A 26,121-nucleotide genomic window follows, 5' to 3' on the forward strand; every position below is an offset into this window, starting at 1 on the left:
ATCGGAAGACACATGAGAAACTAGTCGCTGATCGGAAGACACATGAGAAACTAGTCGCTGATCGGAAGACACATGAGAAACTAGTCGCTGATCGGAAGACACGTGAGAAACTAGTCGCTGATCGGAAGACACATGAGAAACTAGTCGCTGGTCGGAAGACACGTGAGAAACTAGTCGCTGATCGGAAGACACGTGAGAAACTAGTCGCTGATCGGAAGACACGTGAGAAACTAGTCGCTGATCGGAAGACACGTGAGAAACTAGTCGCTGATCGGAAGACACGTGAGAAACTAGTCGCTGGAAGAAGGAGAAGACACGCAAACCCCGTGACGCGCAAGACTGAAGCAATATTCGCACTCAGGGCGCGGGCCTCCAAGGAGACACACGAATTAATTTCTAAATTGAAAAAGTGTTATTACAAGCTTTTATCACGTTCATTATGTGCGCAATGGTTTTTAGTCATGCAACTGTATTGTAAATTTTTAAAAATTAAAGTACTTAAATTTTTTATATATTTTCTATATAAATTCTATTTTGTTCGGGGGACGAGCGATAGACCCACACCCCCCCCCCAACCACCTTCGAAAGTATGCCTGAAATCCCTCTCACTTTATGTATAACGTCACTTTGCCAAATATACTTCCGTTACGCAAAGTGCGCCCTCGTCAGTATACGTCAGTAGGTTTTGAAACTGTTTGGTGTGTTCTGTTTAAAATGGCGTGAGAACCTTGAGTGTACGTTAATCACTCACAGAAATAATGAGGTAGAACATACTTCGGTGACCACCCATGTGTCACGGACGTAGAGTGGCACTCTCGGGAGCACCCAATTACGCTACCTCAGAGGTACCGCGTACGGCCCATGGCTACTTAAAACTAACATAGGCGCCATCGTGCTCATAGGATAACACAAAGTGCCAAAATAGCATCCTGTTAACAATGATGCTGATTGCGTCATTCGCTAAGGTGACACAGATGAACAGGATTTTTTCTTCAACACGTAAAAAAAAATATTTGACGTGTTTTAAACATCAGTGTGACTGATGCAATATGTTAGCATTACTAATTGTCTATTATTAGATGCTCGATCTCAATTTCTGATTGGATCGTCTAAAAATAGATGTTAATTGCATCATTCGCAAAGTGACGAAATTGTTTGGCTTTTTTTTTACGGACAAAAAGAAACATCCCAGTTAATAATCTAACCTTGGTTAATTTTTATTATTATTAAAATAAAACGTATTACAGAGCCCTCAGTGGACCATGTGAGCCTTTGGAGGCCGAAACTGAAGTTTTTGTTCGCAGCCAAATCGCACGCTACCAGGGCGCCGTCGGACACGCCTGGTTCAATTTAGTGAGCGACTGTAACTGATTTTTTTTTACAGAACCATTCCCTTGAGTGCAGAGGCGTGGCGACCCGGGGACACACTTTTCGATTTGCACCCCCCCCCCTCAAGATTTCCATTTGCACCCCACCCTCAAATTTTCGATTTGCACCCTCTCAACCTTTCAATTTATTTTTCCAACCCATTTTGGCGCCCCCTAAGGTGGGCGCCCGGTCCCCCCCCCCCCCCCCCCCCGCTACGCTACTGCTTGAGTGTTCTAATGAACACACCAAAGTTTGATGAACCTTGATTTTCATTTGATTGTTTTGTTGATATATATTTTATTACTAGGCATGCTGCCCAGCTTTGCTTAGGCTTTCGAAAACATTGAGAATTTGAATGCTTAATTAATTCGCCCGAGGGTCGGTCTACGACCTCAGGAGTTATGAAGAGGTTCCTCCGTGGACATTTTTTTTCGATTTATAGCTCATATAAGGCGCCGGTCAGTCGAGGTCAGTTTTGACCCCATCATCGTAGACTTTTCGGCCAACCGGCCCCCGTGTTCTGACGCCCCAAGGCAAGGCAAGATCCTGCCAAATTTGAAGCGCCTGCGGCGCCGGGAAGTGCCCTATCGTGCACCCGACAACTTTGCTTTATATATTATAGAGATTAGCAAATGGCATAGATAAACAAAGATTTCAATAAAGTAATTAAGGCCTGAAATACTTTAGTATAGAAATGTATTGTTTGATAAAGATTCTAGATCTAGGTAGGGTCTACATCTGTGTAAGTCTAGTTTCTCCGTAGATCTAGATCATCTAGATCTAGATCTAGATCTAGAATACTAATTAAATTTTTTTAAAGTTTAGCCCGAGCAAAATATAAAAAAATAGATTAACCAAGGTGACTTGGTGCGTCTCGAACTCGCACCACCTGCGTGAGTTTAAGTACACTATCATCTCCGCTATATAGGCACCTTAGACAACACGGAGGATAAAAGACGTATTTTAAAATCTTAACTTACGCGAATATGCCTATTCTTTCAAATTAATTTTTTTTTATCCCAAATTAGCCAGTTCCAAACAAAGACTTTGTATAAAATAATTATGTCTTGAAATAGTTTAGTCCTAATATAGAAATTTATTTTTGGAATAGATTCTAGAGAAGTTAGAGTCTAAATCTAGATCTTAGCGTCTACGTCTCGATCTAGAAATCTAGATCTAGTTATTGCGTAGATTTGTAGATTTAGATCTAGAATCCAAATAAATAAAATAAATTTTATGAGTTTAGGCCGGAAAAAATTGTATTGTATACATTTCATAGTGTACGTAGATCTAAATCAAATTTGAATGAAATAGTTCATTTCTTTTTATTCAAAACACAGCAGATGACGTCATTAGTTAATGTATAAGCAATAGTGACGTCACAGTTTTATGCGTTCTTTTTCACATCCATTAATGCTTTTCCGGTTGCATAAATAATACTGTTTCTCTACATTCGAATACGCCTTAAATTTTTATTTTTCTTCTTTAAGTAAAATTGTGGTTATACATTTAAAACATCTAACATATTATTTTCAACAAAAGTCCGTAAAAAGTTCTCGATATATCGCTGCCGATTCTGACGTGATGTCCGGCGAAAACTTTTTGCGGACAGAGAAAGAGAGAGAGAGAGAGATGTGCGAACGTGGGGATTTATATATTAGGATTTTACACAGTCCTTGATTCGTTAATATCCGCTTCCTGTTTCACTTTCGTTATAAAAAAAAAACCTTTCTGGAGGTTGATGATCACGAAAAAATTCAAATGGCATTACACAGCCTGGCTTATCGATCTAATCCCACATCTGCGCTTTATCTAAAATTAATTTCCAAAGATTGTCCATACTTTGCTTTGAAAAGCTTGGTATGCCTACAAAAAAATTAAACATTTTATCATTTAATGTTTTAAATCACCGTCCGTCCTACTCCCACTCAAGACAATACTTTTTATTTTTTTCATACTTAAACAAAATTCAAAATAGATCTAGAATCTAGATCTAGAATCTAGAAGCAGTTTTGACTAGCCTACAAGTACTACACAACAACTACTTACCTAAGTTACTTTACTTATTGATTATTAGTAGCAGTACACTCAACTACTGCTGCTAGACGACTACATTTATACTACTTAGAATCTAGTTAGTAGACACTAGACACTGGTGACTGTACACTCCACTCCACTGACTATGACAACACTACAGTTAATCTACAATACATACAGTCTACTGCTCTTACATGCACTCTCCAGTCTCCATCTACCTACACTTGCTGAGCCACTATAGTTAACTAATCTATATTGACTATATACTATATAGTGCTGCTACACTACAATTGACATACACTGATACAGCGGCACATTATTTAGGCCTATATTAGGCCTAAGTAATTAGTGTAACAGTAGAATAGAAGTCAAAAGAGTAGGCTAATCGTAGTCGTTTTATTTAAAATAAATTTTTAAAATGAAACATTTTCATTCATGATAAAGTATAAAGGCTTATTATTATTATTATACTGTATTTCAAGATCTAGCTAGAATTATATATTATCTTAAGAAAATTAGGCGGATGGAGTGATCATGTGGAAGAGAAAATGATGGCTGATCAGAGTTCGGAACCCCTTTTCAGATAATGCTTGTCAGCTGGAGACAGCTACCCATCCTTCCAGATTGTTCTTGGGTAGACAAAGGCAATGGAAGCAAATCCAGCAATTAACTTAAGCAGGCTGAAGTCAGTCTGGCACCTTATGGCGTAAAAGTGTTGACAATACTTAATTGTGTTGGAGGAAATCCCCTGTAATATATTACAATTGGATGGCATGGTCTAATGCTAGACTGCTATTACTGCTAACATGAAAAGTTTGTGTTCGAATCTGGTTTTAAGTCAGTGGAACGTCCCTGAGTCGATACTACTCTGATGGGTACCTAACCCATATTACTATTAGGGAAAGTAAAGTTGTTTGGGGCATAGTGCTGAACACACTATCCCTTCATTAGCTGAGGTCACAAAAACAGGTGAACTCTACTTCACTTGCCCCATGGACAGTCAGGTTCAAAAAGAGAATTTTACTTTTTTTTAAATTACAAATAAGTACGAAAAAACTAGAGGACATTTCTAGTCCATGGAATGAAATTGGATGAAATATAAATTATCGATTTATAGTATGTACAGAGATAAAAGTATGCAAGGAGATATTAGGCCATTCTATAAAAATTCCTGTCCCTCCGAGCATCAATACTACCCCCCTGATGTTCATGCCACATGCACACACTTGCCCCTACATAAAAATGTATACTTTGGTTTAGTGTTTGCAGTTAGTTATTATTTTATTAGCAATTAGTTTTATTATTATTTAGGGCTTGTTGTCATTGCTTGCTAGTATTAGTGATGTAGTTAATCAAAATGAACAATATACATATTTTAAAAAAAAACCTGTTTCAAATAATCACACAGCTTTTTATCTTTGTTTACAGAGATGTCAGTATTCAAGTCTTAGTGCATTGTCTAAACACTCTCCAGCATTAAACTACAACTACAAGAGAGAAGAAAAATGTACAGCTTCATCAACCTTATTAAAACCTATGTTATGCATTAGTGGTTTGTATAAGCATAGCCAGTTAATACCCAAGCTGTTGATTTGCACACAACCATTTGGAGATAAGTCCAGTTATACTAACAGCACAACAGCAAGCTCGAGCTATAACAGCATTGTTGTAAGGACGTACGCACAAGACCACACGCTGAATATTTCTACTGACAACAGCGAAACGCATTCACAAAAATCTAAGAGTAATAGAGAAGAATGGCCTTCACCTGAAATGAAACTACATTTAACTAATTTAGTGGGTATTTTTGTTTAATAAAATATAGTCACTTACTAATTAATTATTAATTTCAACTGTATAAATCTTAAAATGTTTTATTTATAAATTTACATTTTAAAATTTGAGGCAATCTGCTTATTATATTATGGTAGTAATAAGATAACACAGTAGTTTTTGAAAAGTTTAAATATATGATGTGGTGTAATCCATGTTCATCGACACACAATACTTTTGCCACCATCTTGTCTGTCTTTTATTTCATTATGGCTGGAAAGAGAATTTTTAAAAATTTGTAACATTTAAAAACATAATTTCAAATTTGTTTAAATTTTAAAATCTTTTCTCAGGTTTCTACTATGTTTAATAGCCAACACGAATATAGTCTCATGCGTAAGGATATTGTTTTAGAAAACAATTTATTTGGTGAAGAAAAAACAAGCAGGTAAGATGTGAGGGTGTCATGAATCTCATAGAATACACAAACCAACACAATTGAGGCTAGGTATCACAGTCTCTTTTATTTCTCCTCAAATACGCGTCAATCAACCTGTTTGCTTTCACTCCAACCTACCACTGTTCTCCGCATTCATTCCTACATCATTACTACACACCACCTTTCTCTCGCTCACAACACAACCGCTGTCACTCGACCAGTCGCTTCCCTTGTACCCTTGTTCATCTGTACAACAACATACACGTCAACACACCCGGCCTCGCGTCTCGCTACATGATACATACATACACACACACAGTGATCCATTCCACGTATTCACATTTCATACACATTACATCACCACATAAGACAGCTCCTAAAGAAGTGGTTCTTTTTTAAGAATGTATTTGATTTATTAATTTTTAACAGTATTATTTTCATATTAGTAGGTTGGACAGCTGTGTTATCTGAATTGTAATCTCTTCAAAACATTTTTTCTTTTCAGTGGCGTGTTTGCCTATGCTATTGAACTACTAAGAATCAGACTCAAATTTCACTCTCACCACACAAAAATAACAATTGAGGTTAAAGACAGTGAGGTTTCTGAATCAGATAAAAATGTGTTTTTGGTGTACTGGAAAATGATGGGTAAGTGTTCTGGTCCTGTCAACAAGTTTAAGTTCATCATACACAGCATAGTTTTTTCCATTTATTCTAAGACAGGATTTTGATGTTTAAAAAAAATTCCATATAAATTAATTAATCAACAAAAAAAAAAGCAATAAAATTTTTAAAAATATATATATTTTTTTTTCAAACATGTAGCAGATTTCCTTTATGAAATTTTTTTTTTTACTATTTGTGCAGGGGTTCCTCAAAACAGTGTTTTTAAGTTTTGGCAGAACTTTAATTTTCAGGCCTCAAAAAAAGATTTTACTGAGTGAGTAAAATTCTTATAATTGATACAATTTTGTCTCTTATAAATAGCTTTGTCTTTTGGAGAACATAGTTGTGTAAAGTGTGCACACTAATCATTTGTCCTCTACTCACACTATTATCACACTATTATTGGTTTTTTTTATGTTTCTGAAAAAGTTGAGGAATTAACACAAAAGCTTGAAAACTCTGGTATTGAAAAAACTATTTGTGGCGTCATTTTTATTTATTGCCTTCACTTTTATAATTAACACATGTCCAGAATTGATCCGCGTACACCGTCATTCTTCTGTGTATAGCTTATTGTTAACTCAGGTATTAGAAAATTATAATCTATATCAGTTTGACATTCTGCAATATGTAAAATATGTAACATTCATCTTTTCCCATTCATGCCCAAGATGTATGGGGCAGATAAAGTAGAGTTCATCTGTTTCAATGACCTCGGCATGCTGAGGGATAGTGTAGTCAGCACTATGACTAGCCATCTTAGTTTCCTGAATGTGAGTCAGGTACCCATCCGAGCTGGGTGGACTTAAGGATGTCCTACAACCTTGATCTGGTGATCTGAACTGAAGACTTTTGAGCTTACATTCATATGCTCTATCATCAGTGTTTCTTCCAGACTTTTTTCTCCTGGGGGGGGGGGGTAGACTTTCTTCGGGGGGCGGACACTGTTAAAAGTATATATTTTCTATATAAATTTCATTTCATGCCTGGAAGAAACTCTGTCTATCATCTGACCGCACCCCCATGATTTTACATTACATATGAAATTTAATTTTTCATATAATAACTGATGATATTGATACATACTAAAAATACTCATACATTTTCCATTTCATTTGAAAGATTACTGCATGGCGTCTCATATTTTCACATCGGTGATGATGGATTCATCTCTAAACACAGACTTGACAAAGTGGGTATATTTTTAAATATAATTCTTTGGTTCGAAAATTGAAGGCTAAAAATGAAACATCTTATGTCACATAACACTTTGTAAAATCTAGCTTCTGAAATGTTGTGTATTTCTTAAATCTTTTACTGGATCTTGTTCTCCCACTCAGCTTTTCCTTTTGTGTGTATTACTTGAATATACATCAGCAGGGGTTCATATGGCCTCTTGCAAGTCCGGAGAATGTATGGAGTATTAAAACCGTATTTCTGATTAAAAAATTATGAAAATCACTGGCTTTGGGGCTGGTTTAAAAACAAGTCTGGAACCTAAATTAATCAATTTAAAAAATGATAAACGAAAATTCAGAAAACTTGTGACAAGTGTTTGCATCCATTTAGAAAAAATGCTATAAATTTAAAATGCCTTTGGTAGTACTCAGCACAACATTCAAACCATGGTACAATCCCCTGCGTAGTCAATTAGTTTACACTAGAGGGTTATGGCAATGTAACCAGTTGTGTACAATAATACAATGGTGTGAGAGGTCAGAACCGCTTTGAGAATAAATATATCACTTCTCTCCATTATTCACAACAAGGCTTTAAAGGTTTTTTTTTTCTTGTTTTTTCTAAATTCAGGACTTGGTGTTATAAAATTGTTGCGTAATAATGGCAAAATATATAAAAATTATAAAGTTTCAAGAAAAATTACTTTAGAAAATATAGACCTTTGTCAATTAAAAGAGAAAAAAATGGAATTAAAAAAAATGTTTATTGATCTTAATTTTTAAAATGTTATGTTACATATTTAATGTTGATTTTCAGGCTGCACCTCACAAGAAAATTGACAGCCAGGATAAGACTATTTCGCAGATAAATCTCGGTCTTAAGGAATGATGATAGTTAATGTAAAAATTCATTGGATATTCTTATTGCTGCTAACCCAATGACATTTTAAAGACTCCAATGAAAAGGCTAATGCTAAGATTGTTTTTTACATTTACTGAAATGTTTTTCATTTGTCACTTATTTTGATTGAGAAAAACAAGTGACATGTTTGTATTTGATGTGAAGTATTTGCTAATGTAATTGTACAGTAGGTCTATATGATATATATATATATATATATATATATATATATATATATATATATGTGAGCGGGTGAATGGATTATTTATTTTGTATTATTTTATTTGTTGCGAATCTGGGAGTGCATGGTGGTCCAATGGGGAACAGGCCACGGGGTCCCCCTTCCGTCCGAAGCGGTCAGTATATAAACTGACCACTCGGATAATTTCTTTTTTTTTTGACCGCCAGAATGTAGGTCAGGTCAGCTTCTGTGGTCGCGCTTTGTGCGTTGGAGTGAGGTTGCTTGGGCAACTTGGCTGGGTGTTTTGTTATATATGAATTGTTTTGTTTGATTTAAAAAGTTTGTTGTGTACGTATTGTTTTCTACGTAATGTGTTGTACGTAAGGTATTGTACGTACTGGTTTTACGTAGTGTTTTGTTTGGTGTGGACTTTTGGATGTCGAGAATGGATGAAGGGAGGTTTCTGTGTGTCAGGGCCTGGACCATCCTAGACATCATAAGTCGGTGCAACACCAGCGAATGGTCGAACGTAATGTTTTGTTGTATATAAACTGTTTTGTTTGGTTTTGTTTTGTCTGTTTTGTGTATTCAGTAGTTTTTCCATTTTTTTATATTTTCATTGGTTCCATGAAATAAATTTTATTAAATTGTAAAAGTTTTTTTGTTTTTAATTTAGACTAAGGTTAGGTTATTAACCAGTCTGGGTTTAGCCGGGCTTGCACTGACCGGACAGTAGTAATAGATAAGCCTAGGGAAGGGTAGATAGATTTTAAAGGTATCCCCCCCTAGCAGGGCTTACATATATATATATATATATATATATAGATTTAATTAAACATTATATGTACATTTTTATTTATTCTAAAATAAAGCAATTATTATAGACTTAACAGATGTTGCCTTTAATTTTCTTTTCTATTTTATGTTAATTTGAAAAAAAATTATTTTAGAAATTGCATATATTTCAAAATATTAATTGGAAAAATTATATTCATAATTTCATATCACCTTTTCTCTATTCTGGATGTTGGAATACTTTAATACCAAAAACCTATTCTTAAAGGTAAACCAATTAAAAAAGTATTTACCAGATGCAAGCTGGCTACAAAAAACCTTCTCTATAAAACAACTACACACTGGGGCACATCCCCCCCCCCCCACCCTGGATGAAATAGGAAAAGAAAAAATTATATTGAAAATATATAGTGAATTAATACTATACAGCCTTCTTTAACTTAGTCCCTTATACCAAATGTTTCCAGTGCCCTTCTCCCCCCCCCCCCCTCCCCATGTGCAAGGGTAGCTACAACTTGTTTCAAATATTTAATACTTGCCTGCCCCCTCCCTGGAAATTTTAGATGCCCCCTCCCCCCATAGAGAGAAGTGATTGAAATAAACCTTTCATCATGTAACCCTCTTGAGCGTGCATAACCATGGCAGACATCCTGTGGTTTCTTTCATGAATGTTAGAAAGATCACATTCTTTTAAAAAAATAATTTGAATGTTGGTTAAATTTTCACTTATTGAATGAAATGTAAAGATTAATCATACTTTGCATTAACAAGAAAATAAGACAAAACCAATACACTTTAAAGAGTGTTTGGTTTAATAAAATATTAAACATTGTAGATCTAGTTTTAAAAAAGTTGTTGTTTTACTTTATTGAATACTAACAACAGAAGAAACATTTCCCATACACTCGTTTGAGGGGTTATCCACAAATGATGTTGCTTCTTTTAAAGAGCAATTTTTAACCCCCAACCCATTCTCAAATCACAAATAACCAGACCCCCTCCCCCTAAAATGACATCACATCCTACAATTCTCCTCAAAATTGCAGTTAATATTTTTAAAACATAAACTGCAACTATTTCTTTGTAGTTTTCATTGAGTAGGCAGCTCACAAAAAAAAAAATCTATTTAAAAAACGCAAAATAACGACTAAAATTTACTTTCTAGCACAGTGGCGTAGCGAGCTCGGGTGTCACCCGGAGTGGCACCCCCTCAAACTTTCAATTTGCACCCCCTTCAAACTTTCACTTTGCACCTCTTAAAAGACTATTTAACACTCAAAGTAATCACTTAATTAAGTGGAATGATCATTTTTCTCTATATATTCTGCTATTTTTTGCCTTGGTGTCACCCCCCTAAATGGTGTCACCCTGTGCGGTCCGCACCCCCCCTCGCTATGCCTCTGTTCTAGCATTACCTTTTAAAATGCAAAAAGTGTGTCATCACAATCACACTTTCTAACCCCCCTCCTCTCATTCGTCACACAATTCCGACCCCCCCCCCCCCCGCATCCCAGGGGTGTGACGTCATTTTAGACGCCCCCCCCCACGCCCCTGCACTAGAACACATTTGCGGTAACGGGCAAATGAAGTGTACTATTAGTATTACTAACGTGCTTTATTTAGATTATAAATATTAAGTCCTCGGCTGTTCGGAAAATTACACTTTGCTTTTTGTGTGATGCTGATTTGTACAGAATACGTTAAAAATACGCGTATCATAATTTACTTTTATTTTCTACTAAAGCTACGCTGAGTAAAAATAACATTAATATTAACAAATAATGTATTAATTTTTTATATGGCTGTGTTTTATATTAAAATTTTCCATTAGATGTTTTGCGCATTACAAATATAGATCTATTTGCATACACAAGGCGCAGGGCGCATAATTTCGTTGTCCTGCTAAACAAATTAAACTTTTTACGTCAAGTCCCAGTACTGCTGTGGAATTCTAGATGATCTCTAGTCTAGTTCCGCTTTCAGTCTTACGTTTCGATTCTCTATTATAATTAATCTTGCTAATCTAGATCTAGACACGATCTCTATATTATATTATATCGTTAAACTTGAGTTAAGCCTACTTGTTTTTAATACATATCCAAGTATGTAGGCCTAATCTTGCAATTTACAAAGCATTGTTTAGGCCTAAGTAATATTACATAGCTTTTAATTATTTTAAAATGGCTTTCCATTTTCGAAAATTTAGTCACACGCTAAGATTTATTCCACCCACAAAAACTCTAGGATTTTCGACACGAGTCAGCGAAGGTGATCAAACAAAAAATGTAAGTCGTAGAATTACAATTAAGGAAGTGAGCGAGTGACCACGGTGACTGTAAATTCAATTCAGTCAGCAATCAGGCCCAAATAAATCACAATTTTTTACATTTAGGCTAGGGCTAGACTTTTTTAGATTTTACAAATAGGCCCTAGATTTACATCATTTGACATATTTTTTTAGGCTCACACTAATAATTTTAAAATTAATTTTCTTACTATGACTGTCTACGACTCACTCAGTTACTATGACCATGTCGGATGATATTTAGATTCAACCCTTTAATTTAATAGTATAGTTTTAAAATGCCTAGGCCTAACCGAAACTGTTAAATTAAAATAAGACTCTTCCTCATTACCTAGTTATGATATGAAGATACAAAAGATGATCTTTGAAAAAAAGAACCAGTAGTAATTTATAAATTACACCCGTTTAATTTACACAACAGCTAGAAGTTAGCATTAAAAAAACTTTTAAAAAAAACTTTTTGGCTAACCCACAACCAATCATTCCTAATTAGCTCAACTGCATATTACATCTTTATAGAAGAGCATTAAAATATATAGACTACATTTTAAAATAAATTTTTCAGGCATGTTTGGAGGGAAGTATCAGCCAGTCTCTTGTTGTAAGCACAGCAGACAGCATTACGAGGGCAGTCCTCTGTCAACATGATAAAAGTAATGCCTGTGCCATGTATGATCCTTATCCCGTCTTAACATCACACAATGAATCAGATCATTGCTGCCAGCATCTGCACCAGCCAGCCCCAGAAATGACGTTACCTGTCTCGTATAAAGATCTTGTTCAGATTTTATTTCCAAGGCCCCCGCAAGGCAGTAATGGATCTTCAGAAGATCCAAGCTCTTTGATGCAACTGATAAAATCAGTTGACCTAACCAACGATGACATCCTTGTTCAGCCACAGCTGCCAGGCCTCAATAAGCATCCAGATGATATAAGCACAAGAGAAAAAGTGGCGGTCGATGTCCTAACACACCATTCTTACAGTCTGCTTGCTAACAGACTGGCCATGCCTTCTTTAGAGTCCCTAGCATTGCATAGTGTCATTCTCAATAATCATAGTTTACAAACATTTTCTGCTAAAGCCCCTGTTCAAGGCCAACCCGAAACCCAGTGGTATTGTTCCTCTGGTGGGAATTCTAAAAACAATGGTCAGTCAAAGAATGGGCCAACACCTGCACAGTTGCATGATGCAAAATCTAAAGTTGAAGAACTTGTAAGTTATTAAAATTTTGAAGAATTATTTATGAGCTTGTAAGTCTAAATGCAACAGTTTAAACATTATATATATTGTATCAGTTTCCCTAAACCTACATGAGGGTTGGTGTGGTCCAGTCAGTAAAGATGATGGTTGCTTAATCGAAAAGTTTTGAGTTCAAACCCTCGGGCAGATAAGGGTCAACAGCTGGGCACAGCAACCCATCTAGGAGAAACAACTCAAAAATCAAACAACTATTGCCTTGTAGTTTGTTCTTGGTTGTACAAAGGCTATGGAAACAAATCCAAAAAGAAAAGCAGGCTGAAATCTGCCTATTATGCGCATAACAAGTTGACATGTAATACTTAATTGTGTTAAAGGGAATCCCTTCCAACATTAAAATTAAGAATGCTGAAGAAGAAAGAAGAAACATACTTTTAAGAAAATATTGAGTTTTAATTTACCATTAGGTCTATTATAATATTAAGACATGCAGTAGTCCATTAAAACTATAAACACATGTACTAATTTTCTGTACATTCTTTAATTTCAGGTTTTCAAGCTCTTTAAAGGCCACCATAATTATGAGCTCTTGCACAAAAATGTTGTGATGGAGAATAATCTATTTGGTGATAACAAACCATCTATGTGCGTAAGATTTTATATCAGTAACACGGTCTAGTTCAATATGATGGGAATCTCAGATACAATCTTGAATTAAAATTGAAGAAAAAAATCTTGAATTTCTACTAAATTGACAATGAAATAATTATTATATTAACTTTGCTTTCAGTGGCATCAATGCTTACAAAATTGAACTTTCGAAGCTTCGACTGCGAACAGTTGCTCAGTATTCTAGTACTTCTATGGAAATCTTGAGTGTCACAACGCAGGAAAATAATGGAGTGATTAGGATACATTGGCGTTTAAAGGGTTAATAATGAATTTCTTTTTTTACTGTCAGTATCTGGATATGTACAGAAAGACATTGTACACTATTTTATCACAAGGGATTAGTTTCACTCATTTTTGGAGGCTGGTTAAGGACTTTTTGGCTTATAGACAGTTTAAGTGTATACATAATTTTTATGTGTTTAGCTAAGTACCAAGCTATTTGGAATTTTTTTACCTTTCATCAGTTATACAGAGCTAGCTGGACTTAAATTTTACTGGCTTTCTTGTCTATTTTTTATAAAATCTAATTGTAATAATTTGATTTCGTTTGTTAAAAAAAGTATTTTTAACTATTATTTTTTTTGTTTGTATCTCAGGTCTTTCTCATATACAGTATTTAAAGTTTTGGCAAAAGTCAGTTCCTAAAGAGGACTGGGAGTAAGTACACACTATTCAAACTGCAATACATCTTCTGGTGTATCTGATATCCAGATTTTATTTTAAAAATTGGCTGTTCTTTTTTTACAGGTGGTTTGAGGCATTTTCTTACTTTCACATCGGCAAAGATGGATTGGTTCATAAACACAAAATAGATAGGGTGAGTAACCAAAATGTCTACTTTACTTTTACTGACCAGTTTATTTTAGTTATAGGGTTTACCTATTCAAAGACCAGGCTACTTGATACAAATTTTTAAAAAAAAATTCATTTAGGAAATTAAATATTAATCACTAGCAAACGACAAAAAAGTAAATATGGGTATTTTTTTTTTTTTAAAAAGTTAAAAAACATATAATGAAACTACCAAAAATTATCAAGAAATAAAAGTATTTCAGTTTGTGTCAAACTTTCAATATTTTATCTATTATTGACACACAATTTAAAAATAAAATAAATTCTACTTTTTAAAAACCATATATAAAACATCTTTTTTTTCCCTGTCATATTATAGAAATTGTCTAAAATAAAAATTCAGGTACATCACAATGTTAAAGCCTAATTGATTTTGTATGTGTGAAAATAAGTTACATTGTATATCAATGTAAAAAGTATTATAATTATAAACATAACGTGAATATAAAATAGTAATCATATGTAAAAGCTACCCTTTCAGACTTAAATATCCTCAGTGCAGATGATGTAGAGTTCATATTTCTTGACCTTGGCATATGAAAGGATGGTGTCTCCACCACCTTTACTTCCCCATTGTGAGTCAGGTACTCATTAGAGCTGGGTGGACTCAATAACAAAATCCAAATTTGAGACCTTTGGCCTAATAGCTGACCACTATTCTTATCGATCAACCCATCATAAAAGCAGTGAAATGTTTTCCTAAGCGTTACAATTTTATATGTTCTGTCTTAACTTACAATGAACTTGAAGCTGTTACATTTTGAGAACATTTTTAAAACCAATTATGCTAATTTCAGATGATGCCTGACCATGAATTAGAACCAGACAAATTGACAGAGAAATTAAGGGGCCTGCTAAACCCAGCTAAACCATTAGTCAGTTAAGACAGTCCAGCTCTTATGTAGAAAACCAGCTTTTTCTTTGGTGTGTGTGAATAAACTAGACATGATTTAAAAGGTACACTGTAGATATTAATATCTAGACTTCTGTGTTTGTTGCATTGTTAGAATGATACCTTCTGTAAATATTTTGCTCTGTGATTGTTATTGATAAAACAAATTAATGAAATTATGTTAGAAATGTGTTAAAAAGGGTATTTAATTCTTTGTACAGTAATTGTACCTAAACTTATCTAAAATTACAAGTTGTTGAGTTTTGTTTTATATATCCAAGATGTAAAAATAGAATGCAAAAAACTTGTTGAATTTGTACTTCCTAAGTTATTTGTAATCAGATTTTTTCTCTCTCTCTCTCCTCCCTCCCCCTCCCTCTCAAAATCAGTTGCATTATTTCTAAGATGCATTGATTAATGGTCTGGTTGTTTGTACAGTTTCAGCAGTTAAAAATTCTAATGCACATAATTGTAGAGAAAATGTGATTTTCTGAAAAGCTCAACTTGAGATGAAATATCCTGTTCTTATCAATTGGGGGTCATCCATAAATGATGTCACGCTTTTTTTGACGATTTTTACCTCCCCCCCTCCCCTCCGTCACACATCACAAAAAGCCAGACCCCCCCCCCCCTAAAATGACGTGACACCTCAGCCTACGACCCCCCTCAAAATTGCAGTTGAATTTTTCTTAAAACATTGATATTTTTCCAAAATCTTGTCTGAACTTTCTCAACATAGAGTATTTTTATCAATTCCTATTACAATTTATCAAAACAGTTTTCTAAAACGCAAAATAACGGCTAGAATTTGTTTTCAAACTTTACTTTTTGTTAATGCAAAAATGTGATGTCCCACCATCTGAACCCCCCCCCCCCCTCCTCATCACACACTGTCACAAAATTACGGACCCCCCTACGAGTGTGATGTCATTTATGGATTGTTGGATTGATAATAAAAGTAATGACTACTGAATCAAAATAATTAACAGAACAAATTATTGTAACAAAATCCTCAACAAATGGTGCTTATCATGGCTCGGTAACATCATGTGCCATATAAGCTTTGAATACATTTTGAAACCCATTTGTCTAATTTCTGTTTGCTCTTATAATCCAAGAGTTTTATTGTGTGAATATTTTTGTAATATCACTGGTATTTTTTTTTTCAGAATAGTTTACACGTAGTAAAATATGCAAATAGTTTTTTCCCTATAAATTTTGACAGCAAAAAATTTGTTGATCATCAGTTATTTATTCTTGTGCTTTTTGTTTAAGTTGTTTTAATTGTATGGATCAACTAAGTAAAACTTAGGTAGATAACCCTGTCCCAATGTAATAAGACTCTTTACGTATTATTGAGTTTATTATTACTGCATTTTATTTGTGATACTAATATTGAGAGATTTAATAAACTAGCTGCAATTTGTATGTTTAGCTTTGTTTTTCTTATATTAATTAGGGATTTGAAGTGGAAAAAACCCTGGGTAATTTTAATTAGCCAGAAGAGATAACATTGCTAAAGAAGGGGATTTCAAACCTTACTTTTACTGTGACCACTACAATAATTTAAATAATTTGCGTCTAAAACAATCTAAAGTGACCAACACTGTCCTGAAACCACACTCCTGGGATCTAATCTTTATTTAAAAAATTCTTCACGGCTGCTATGATTGGCTGTATTGATTTATATAACTTGATGGCAATGTAATATATAAGTAGGACAGCACCTACATTTATTTATCAACAGTAAAGATTGACATTTACCAGTACACAGAGCTGTTAAACAAATTTATTGATTTTTTTTTGTACTTTTGTAATTAGTTGGAAAAAAAAAAATTCATGTTAATAGTAAATTCCTCTAATGTACCCTAATAATAAATTATTCTATTTCTTCCACTTCTTTAAAAAAAAGCCCACCTTTAAGTACTTTTATGTTTACTATAGCGCAGAGTTTTCGTTGAACTAATTATATAACACATTTTATATAGTACTATAGATAAAATAGATTTCTTTGTGTTGATGGATGAGACCATTTGATTTAATCAATTATGGCTTGCAAAACACCCTTAAATTACTAGCATCACAAGCGTTTCCTCTAAGAAGAAAAAGTTCATGCGCAATGTGTATTTGATGGGCACTCTGTTATAAATGTCTTGTACAAGCAGATGGACACGTGTATTTTACAAAATGACTGAGTGACAGTAAAACAATGCTGCGCAGCAGTGCAACCACATGGCTTAGAGGAAACATAGATACGAGTAGTGACACACACTTAAGTTGAACCAGTGGTTTCCAATTTTTTTAATAGAAGTTGTCACTTATAATTACGAGCTCTATATTTTAAATAAAAAATTTATTATTTCAACAGCTATAATGTAGTCTGTGGGGAACTAGCCAGTTTAATTGAAGAACTAAAAATATTCTGTACATCGCCATTCAGTAGAATCCTATTCTATAGCGTAAATTAAAAAGTGCTTTATTCTACTGATCACTTTTCAGTATAATTCAACCATTTGGTGTACTTATGCATAAACAATTTCTTTAAAATAAAAAAAGAAATAAGCTTTTAAAAAATTCATTGAGTTTAATTACGTTAATCTTTATATCCAATTTATTTTACTTCAAGTATTTTGTAAACACGAGGGAACAAAACAACCTGTGATGATAACAAAATTCATTGAGTTTAATTATGTTAGCAATTGTTATATTTACAGATTATTTTCCCTAAGGTATTTTGTAAACACAAGTGGGGAAAAAACAAAAAGCAATGATACCTTTTTCAAACAAGCAGGTTTAACTGGTCACAAAAATACAACCATGTTTCTGTCACAAAAATACAACCATGTTTGCACAGCGATTCATATCTGAACATGTCTTATGTGTAACAAAGAGCATGTTTCAAACATAAATGACACTGCAAATAAAGCAGACTAAACAAATCAGTAGGATTATATGATATTCATCCAACATAATAGGTATAATGCCATTATTAACTGTAAACTTTATATTATCATATATAATATTTTTTTTACAAAGGTTATTAAAGTATTATTAATAACTTCTTCATACATGGCTCCACTTTTAAATGGCAACATACAACAGCCAAATAATATTAAAACAACCAGTTTGTTGTCTTTCACTACGTTAAGCATGTAATGAAATTACATTGAAAACAAAATGCATAGGAAAAAAACTCATTTCATTTGATTGGCAAAGAAACAAAACTTATTTCATTTGATTGGCAAAGAAACAAAACTTATTTCATTTGATTGGCAAAGAAACAAAACTTATTTCATTTGCTTGGCAAAGAAACAAAACTTATTTCATTTGATTGGCAAAGAAACAAAACTTATTTCATTTGATTGGCAAAGAAACAAAACTTATTTCATTTGATTGGCAAAGAAACAAAACTTATTTCATTTGCTTGGCAAAGAAACAAAACTTATTTCATTTAATTGGCAAAAAATAGATACATTTGTAACAAGACAAGTTATCTTAAACTTGAGTACTGACCTACAAGAAACAGTCTTGTTTGTTAACTGCCTTCTTTAATTCGTTGGCCAGTCTTTGGTCAATAGTAACAGGGTTTAATTAAGGTGGTCAAGATATATAATAATTAGTTTTGAATAGTGAGTTGAGCGCCTTTCAACATCACATGTGAAAAAATATGAGGAATGGCACATTTTAGTATGTGATATTTATACCAAGTGTGGTACAAGGATATGCCCAAAGTCAAATTACATTTGTAATAATTACTACAATAGTATGAGGATTTATTCCTGTGATAGTTATTAAAAAAAAACACAATGTGTTAAATTTTGGGGTTGCTAAAATAAAATCTAAAATTATGAAAACAGTCTTATAAACCTGGAATTTCAATTACACTTTAACTGCAGTTTTAAAAAACTGCAAGTTTGATTTATAGTAAAACATTTTAAAATAATAATGAAATGAGTGCTTTCCTTTTAGCAGAGGGTATGTACATACATACAGTGCAGTTACATAGGAGATTTGTTTAATGGGCAGGGAAGAACGTAATCTGGTAAACTGGTTATTCAGTCAGAAAAAAAAAACATTGTACCGGGTTTACTGAAGGTAAAATTTTACATCATCAAAACCTAAAGATGAACAAGTATGACCTTATCACATAAAATAGTTTTTGATAGAAAGTTGGTAAAAAAAAATTACTTCACAAAAAAAATCTTACAGAATCTAGTAATATTAAAATATACAAGCTTTTATATTTTTAATCATTTTAAAGCAAATAGTTTTGTTTTATGGACCAAAACATTGACATTGTAAAGTTTCCATTATTTAAAAATTATAGTTAAAGTCTCTTATGTATGTTAATTTCTTCTCTTTTTAGTCTCTTGTACAAAGTCAGCTTTAACAATACAAAAAACCAGACATGCATTTGATTTAAAAACTGTTAAATGCAAATTTAAAACTCTGATCAAGGCAACATGGAACAATATTGGTTAACTATGCAGTATCTACATCCATGTGAATACTGTTGATTCCACTCTCTAGATCTCTGTTGTCTCGTCTCACATGGGGCTGGCTGACCTGGTCCCCACCATCTGCCATGCCCATTTCAAAATCCATCGACTGGACAGTTGTTAAGGAACTTGCAGTAGACGAATGAGCCTGTGGTGAGATGTAAGAAGGGGACATCCTGGGCTGTACTGCTGCTACAGGCTGGGCAGACGACAGCCTCGACGCAGCGGTTGGCCGTTCTGGAAGCGGGTTGTGGCCCAGCTGCCGGCCGCTGGACCTGGTTCCCACGGGGAAGGCTGCCACAGCTCCGATCAGGTGGGGTTGTTCAGGTGCAACCACAGCCGGGGCCACGACAGCCGGAGTGTGTGTGTGGGGCATGACTGGCTGGGAGGGTATTTTATCCACCTTGCCACTGTTGATATGGAAGGCAGGGGCCACCCATGCTCCACATGGACATTTTTCCCCTTAAAAAAAATGAAATAAATATGGTTAATGTAATAAAATATTAGAAATGACAATAAATCTCATAACACTTTGTAATGCCTCAGCCGTTCTAAAAAGTACTGATAAAACTTTTGCATTTTCAAGTTAACTATCATTCAACATAAGTATATTATGGTAATATTGAAGCTAAAATATGTAATGTTTATTGACCTAAAAGTACTAATCCCTGTTTTGATGCCAAATTACTATTTACATTTTTTTTAAAAATAATAATTTATAGGCTACTTAAATTGTGCATAATATTAACATACAGATTCTATTAAAAATGCAATGAACCTTTTGATGTACCATTAATATTTGTTTGAAATTCATTACCCTGATTGATTATTCCTTAGTCTGACACACCCCCATTACAGTACTATAGGAGTTCTGTAGAAAACTACAACATCCTATTTTACACACAAAAATTTAATTTAGAAATTTACTTACCATACCAGACATAGGATCCTATCTTTATATCACATTTGGGACAATGCAACTGAAACAATTTAAAATTTTTTTTTTTTTAAATAAATGTAAAAAAGTTTGTATGTTACAAAATTAAACACCCATCTCCCTGTGACAATAAAGAAACTTAACACATTGACTATACAGTTCTTACCTTCCCTTGAACCACATTTATTTTTCCCTTCATCCATGTCAAAGGGTCAACAAACAATGACCTTTGACATACAGCATCATTCTGTGCTGAATTTAAAAGTCTTTTATTGGTTGGCACCTTGCTCCTCCAATCAAATGCAGACTCTCCTTGACCAATGTTGTGATTTGTAAGTGCACCATCGTGAAACAGAAACATTCTAAAAATAGAGAGGAATAAAAATTATTAACTAAAACAATGCCTTGAAACGTCATATGGTAATGAGACCACTAGTTCACAGACTACTTTATCTGATACCTCAAATTTGGAAATTAACACTTTCAAGGAGGTTTTGTAAAGTATATAAACAACTATGACCAACATAGACTTGGGGTAAAGTGAAAGGGAATGTGACCCATGTATACAAGCGGAATTTTATGATGGTTTTGTTATTCAAGTATATATATTGTAAAGGAATGTGAAACATGTATCTAAACAGAATTTTATAATGGTTTTGTTATTCAAGTATATATATATATTTTGAAAGGGAGTATGAAACATGTTTATAAGCAGAATTTTATAATGGTTTTGTTATTCAAGTCGGTATTGATGTAAGACTTAGTGTTTTTAGGTTAGATATGTAAAACAAAAACCTTCCAGTTGAGCTATATAGTAAACTCACTGAATGTTCTCTTAACTTAGTGTTGATTTTTTTTATTCATATACTTTTTAGGAGAAAGCAGGCTAGATAAAATTTAAAGATTTATAGTACAAAGTATTGATGGACAGACTTAGATGATGACATGTGTCTGTGCAGTTGCATCTGCTTTATTGTTACTGCAGCTGGAAATACTATATATACTTGCTTGTTTGACAGACCAAGGTACACAAAAACTAAAAACTTTGTGTGATTGATTTGACATGCTTGGTGGGATGATAAAGGTTTTGGATTTTTGTTTTGTTTTCTACCACAACTTATTTAAGTTAGTCCAGCTAATTAGATCAGGATCAGCTAAATTAGAGGTATGACCACAAGAGAAAGTAAGTTTGATGAAAAAAAACAACTGAAACCTACCTACACTTTCTACATTTATAATAAGCTATATTTCCCTTGGCTGAATAGTCAGGCTGCACATAAACTTCAGCAGGTATTTCACTCTCCCCTGAAAAAAGTTTAAAAATAAATGTAAATTCAAAATTAAATAGTAGCACTTGCAAAATAATCAAATATTTATGAAAATGGCTTATCTGTTGTAATAACCGGGTGCTGGAATGTACATGTTTTGTTTTTGGCCACCAACTATCATAAAGCTAACAAGCTTACAAAACTGTAAAAGCTAAAGCAAGGGCCAACTAAGATATAGATTCTAACTCTTAGCTGACACACACTCATTTTTTCATACTTATAATTAGATTTGAACAAAATGCCAGTTAAAATATTTTCATTTTTTAATGTATCAGATACCTTGCAAAAACTGGCCACATTTGAACTTGACTGCCAGTTTGTTGAGCTGGTAGGCCCTGTATTCACTGTGTGTCTTGTCAATTCTACACCCCATGTTTTCAAACAACTGGAGCTGCTCTTGAAACCCATCATTTGGTCTGTGAAACATCCAAAGATGGATACATTAATACAAGTGTTAGAACAAAGAATGGGAAGGTGTGGTCTAGCAGTAGAGCACTAGACTGCGAACCCAACAGTCTCGAGTTTGAATTCAGGTTCAAGTCAGTACTTCCATGAGTCCACCCAGCTCTGATGGGTACCTAACTCATGTTAGGGGAAAGTAAAGGCAGCTGGGCATAGTACTGACCACACTATCCCTTTATATCTGAGGTCACAGAAACAGGTGAACTCTACTGCACTTGCCCCATGGACTGTCAGGTTCCAAAGGGAACATTTACTTTTTGTTACATTACTAACATTACTGCATTTTGCTCCACATAGAGTGACGAGGATTAAGAAAGTAATAATTGATTATTGTATGACTGATTTATGCAGATGATGTATAAATAAAATTACATAAACATCAAACTGATAAAATCTTACCTGATTAATTTCCTGAACTCAGTGACCTCCCCTATTGCCTGGTCTTTTGTCTTCTGGTATTTTTGCATCAGGTATGCAATGACAATAGTTGCGCTCCGTGATATACCTGCTTGACTGGAAAAAAATGTAATTGATTGGTTTCAAAGGCTTTTATGGTTTACCTGAAGAAACTATTTTCTAACTGCTAGTAGAAACTTAAGCTCTTTTATATGGTCTCTGTTCATTATGAAACAAGTTTCATTAAGTACAGAGAGGTTAAGTAAAAGTAAAGAATCCTCTTTAGACCTGGCGATCAAATAGGCAGTTAAAGTAGAATTCATAAATTATGTTTAAGAGAAGCCAAGTAGCTACTATGAAAAATATAAAATTTAAGATTTAATTTTTAGTTATCAAGTTTATGATTCATTTTTTAAAAAGCATGTTGAAATGTATGTATTACATAGTTATGATTATAATATCAAGTTTTTTTTTTTATAATAAAGGAAAATGTACCAATGAACTAGGACAGAACAGCCACTCTCCCGAGCTTGGTCTATAAAGGTAAAACATTCAGGGATCAAGTCAAGCATATCAAAGTCATACAGGTCCAACGCAAAAACATGCTTGTAGGTGAACTTGTTGGTCAAAATATCTGGCAGAGGTTTCTCGTCAACTGACAGAATGTGAGTTATATTTCTCTCTTGGAGGTCCCGCTCATTCAATGCTGCCATTACTCCTCCCAAGTACAGACCATCTATGATTCCATCTGATGTCTCCATGGTCACTTGTTTCAATATTTACTTTACACACGCTTCATATGAAATTTCTTTGATATTACAAAAGAATCTGAACTTTACATGTCATCATCTGAAATGGAATGATAAAATCCAGCAATAATGTAATTTATAATTATTTATTAGAGTTGAACATTTTTAGCCTTAAAATTATATTAAAAAAAAAAAAAATTAAATATGACCTTTTACTATTATTTAGGCGCTTACTAGATCTATTTAGATTACTACATGTGCTAAAAATATCTTAATCACTTAATGTTCTTAATGAGTTGTAGGTAGGACATTACATAACATAATAATGACACCTAGTACAATCTAATTTAATTAATAGATTGACACTTCTTATAATATTAATAATAGGACTTGGGTTATGAGTATAATAATTATAACACCAAACCCTAACCGCCTTGCTAATCCAAGTCGTACCACATTGTCCACATCCCTACAAACTTCTGACCATACATGACAGTAAATTCTAGTGACACAGTAGATAAGAATGAGTGGATCCAGGTCAATTCTAGTCTAAACACGGCATTACAAAGACAGAGCTTTTGCTTAGTAGCAATTTAAAAACGCGTTTTTTCAAAAATCATTTTTTGGCCACCGATTAATTTTGTTAGACCTTGTATCTAATTAAAATTGGTAGGCCTATGGTATCAAATTAAAGGTAAGCCTAAATAAATGTTCAAGTCATCTTAAACAGGAATTTTCATAGTGTTTGATTATAGAATCTTCTTAAAAAAAAGGGTGTAAGGTTTCTGGTAGTTAACTAAAATATATACAATACATGTGGCTTGCTGCTATTGTCAATGTTAACTACTAATAACTATAACTATCCCCAACCCCATCATACGCCTAACCCTAAGCCCTGTAATTAGTCATTTCTAACCATAAAACTAGTTGAGATTACTATACTTCTAACAACCCAAAGCCAAACACACTTAGGCCTATTTCATGGAAGAGTCTATTATAATTTACGAGCCGACCCGCGGCGTATGATACGCCGCTATTTAGTTGTTTTATTTTCTACTTTTCAGTAATTCATAATTTGTGAATTCGACAGTACCAATGCTGCCACTGAAAATGTTTGCTTTAAAACACTACCCCCCCCCCCCTCTACCCTACACCCCCCCCCCCCCCGTGAAAGCAGCCACCTCTTAGTTACCTCCTCTAAGTTTAAAATCGTTTCAAACTAAATTATCTGCCCCTAACTAATAGCCGTCACTAAACCCCTGCTCTGTTTGTAAACATTAGCGTGACCACAGCTCACCAGACCATGTGGGGGGGGGGGGGGTGGTAGTGATAGAGAGGAAGAGAGGGGACTGCAAGGTGAGCTTGCAGCTTGTTTTCTAAAGTCTCCCAGAAGAGAATTATATATATAGATTATACTTCATTAGGGCAGATAGAATCTATCTGATAGATCTCTAGATCTATTAATATTATAATATTAGGCCTAGGTAAACCTCCATTTTAGCTAAAACAAAAATACAATACAAAAAATAAATCGTGTTTTCCTAATGTTTTGGTGTGTTTCGGTTGTTATAATAAAATACGCTCAACTGGAGGTAAACAAGCAACGGAGAATAAAATACGCTGAAATGGAGTTTTACCTAGGCCTAAATATAATCTCTGGTCATGTCATGTTCAATAAGTGACTTAGGTTTAAAAGATCTAGCCTAGTATAACTAGATCTAGATCTCTATCTAGAATCTAGATCAGATAGGTTTCAATTCTGAATTCTGTTGCTACAAAAACATACGGCATACGGCTTCGTTTTCTCGTCGGTCTGACTGATCTGACTCAGACTCGGTAAAATTCTAAAATCTAAATTCTAGAAGTAGAAGACTAGATTCTAGATCTAGAATCTAGACTTCTCTACAACAACCAAATAAAAACGTGCAGATACCAAGATCTAGATCTTTATAATTTATCCCACGGACTTAGATCTAGATCTAAGCCTAAATGATAAATTCACAGATGTTTTAAAAACTAACTTGAAACATATTTTTAATTTATCGCTGAACAGTTTTGTTTACTACCTCTCTGGCTTGACATGCTTTTTCGGTAATTTGAGTGGGCTCTTGCGTTAACTTTCGTTGCTTTGGTAAAGTTGAGTGGTCGTGTGTAAAGTAGGCTAAACGATGAAACATTGTTAGCCTATTAAAAAATCGCAGTCATTGGGTTGATTACAAATTACAAGACTAGATTCTTGATCTACAAGATCTAGATAGTTTATGGCTGTCGCCGATTTTATTCAACAAGAAGCAAAATGAAACATGCTCGATAACCGATGTGAACAAGCAACATGCGGATCTTGTCCAGATAGATCTAGAGAAATCTATCTAGTAGTATCTAGATAGGGGCTTAAGACCCGCCATGGCTACCCAAAAATAAAAGATGATAAAAAGAGACTATGAAACTAATTTCAGTTTTTGACCATGACCCTAAACCTAACACTACAGGCGG

General features: G+C 34.0%; 3 protein-coding genes across 6 annotated transcripts; 2 read left to right on the top strand and 1 right to left on the bottom strand.

The window, feature by feature from the left end:
* Positions 1-3,095: 3,095 nt before the first annotated feature.
* Positions 3,096-8,575, top strand: LOC131934052 (uncharacterized). Of its 2 annotated transcripts, none has more exons than XM_059290461.1 (7): positions 3,096-3,228; positions 4,834-5,202; positions 5,532-5,626; positions 6,123-6,265; positions 6,485-6,557; positions 7,406-7,475; positions 8,279-8,575. In XM_059290461.1, exons 1-7 carry the CDS (start codon positions 3,130-3,132, stop codon positions 8,348-8,350), a joined length of 921 nt encoding a protein of 306 aa, XP_059146444.1. In that variant the 5' UTR covers positions 3,096-3,129; the 3' UTR covers positions 8,351-8,575. The 2 variants fall into 2 exon arrangements, with proteins under 2 accessions (XP_059146444.1, XP_059146445.1); XM_059290462.1 differs by lacking the exon at positions 3,096-3,228 and adding an exon at positions 3,964-4,090.
* A 2,722-nt stretch (positions 8,576-11,297) lies between these two features.
* Positions 11,298-15,838, top strand: LOC131934049 (uncharacterized). The gene is made up of 7 exons (XM_059290456.1): positions 11,298-11,623; positions 12,209-12,856; positions 13,392-13,486; positions 13,632-13,771; positions 14,110-14,170; positions 14,261-14,330; positions 15,163-15,838. Exons 1-7 carry the CDS (start codon positions 11,519-11,521, stop codon positions 15,247-15,249), a joined length of 1,206 nt encoding a protein of 401 aa, XP_059146439.1. The 5' UTR covers positions 11,298-11,518; the 3' UTR covers positions 15,250-15,838.
* Positions 15,839-17,831: 1,993 nt separating this feature from the next.
* LOC131934053 (dual specificity protein phosphatase 12-like) lies at positions 17,832-25,778 on the bottom strand. 3 transcript variants are annotated; one of them, XM_059290464.1, is made up of 8 exons: positions 25,695-25,778; positions 23,375-23,728; positions 22,883-22,996; positions 22,301-22,437; positions 21,911-21,998; positions 20,860-21,055; positions 20,688-20,736; positions 17,832-20,218 (listed from the first exon to the last, which is right to left on the bottom strand). In XM_059290464.1, exons 2-8 carry the CDS (start codon positions 23,638-23,640, stop codon positions 19,740-19,742), a joined length of 1,329 nt encoding a protein of 442 aa, XP_059146447.1. In that variant the 5' UTR covers positions 23,641-23,728; positions 25,695-25,778; the 3' UTR covers positions 17,832-19,739. The 3 variants fall into 3 exon arrangements, with proteins under 3 accessions (XP_059146447.1, XP_059146446.1, XP_059146448.1); XM_059290463.1 differs by having other exon boundaries at positions 25,650-25,758; XM_059290465.1 differs by lacking the exon at positions 25,695-25,778 and adding an exon at positions 25,415-25,439.
* Positions 25,779-26,121: the final 343 nt, after the last annotated feature.

This window comes from Physella acuta, unplaced genomic scaffold, assembly GCF_028476545.2.
Source record: "Physella acuta isolate Inbredline_101_S28 unplaced genomic scaffold, ASM2847654v3 ptg002725l, whole genome shotgun sequence".
Lineage (NCBI taxonomy): Eukaryota > Metazoa > Mollusca > Gastropoda > Physidae > Physella > Physella acuta.

Excerpts from the sequence above, each read along its gene's own strand:
- LOC131934052 (XM_059290461.1), top strand. The coding sequence starts at position 3,130 with ATGGCATTACACAGCCTGGCTTATCGATCTAATCCCACATCTGCGCTT. Across the intron at positions 3,229-4,833 it reads ACTTTGCTTTGAAAAGCTTG|AGATGTCAGTATTCAAGTCT; the intron begins GTATGCCTACAA and ends CTTTGTTTACAG. Across the intron at positions 5,627-6,122 it reads GGTGAAGAAAAAACAAGCAG|TGGCGTGTTTGCCTATGCTA; the intron begins GTAAGATGTGAG and ends TTTTCTTTTCAG.
- LOC131934049 (XM_059290456.1), top strand. The coding sequence starts at position 11,519 with ATGGCTTTCCATTTTCGAAAATTTAGTCACACGCTAAGATTTATTCCA. Across the intron at positions 11,624-12,208 it reads AAGGTGATCAAACAAAAAAT|GCATGTTTGGAGGGAAGTAT; the intron begins GTAAGTCGTAGA and ends TAAATTTTTCAG. Across the intron at positions 14,171-14,260 it reads GTTCCTAAAGAGGACTGGGA|GTGGTTTGAGGCATTTTCTT; the intron begins GTAAGTACACAC and ends CTTTTTTTACAG.
- LOC131934053 (XM_059290464.1), bottom strand. The coding sequence starts at position 23,640 with ATGGAGACATCAGATGGAATCATAGATGGTCTGTACTTGGGAGGAGTA. Across the intron at positions 22,997-23,374 it reads TGTTCTGTCCTAGTTCATTG|TCAAGCAGGTATATCACGGA; the intron begins GTACATTTTCCT and ends ATTTTTTTCCAG. Across the intron at positions 21,056-21,910 it reads TATAAATGTAGAAAGTGTAG|AATGTTTCTGTTTCACGATG; the intron begins GTAGGTTTCAGT and ends CTCTATTTTTAG.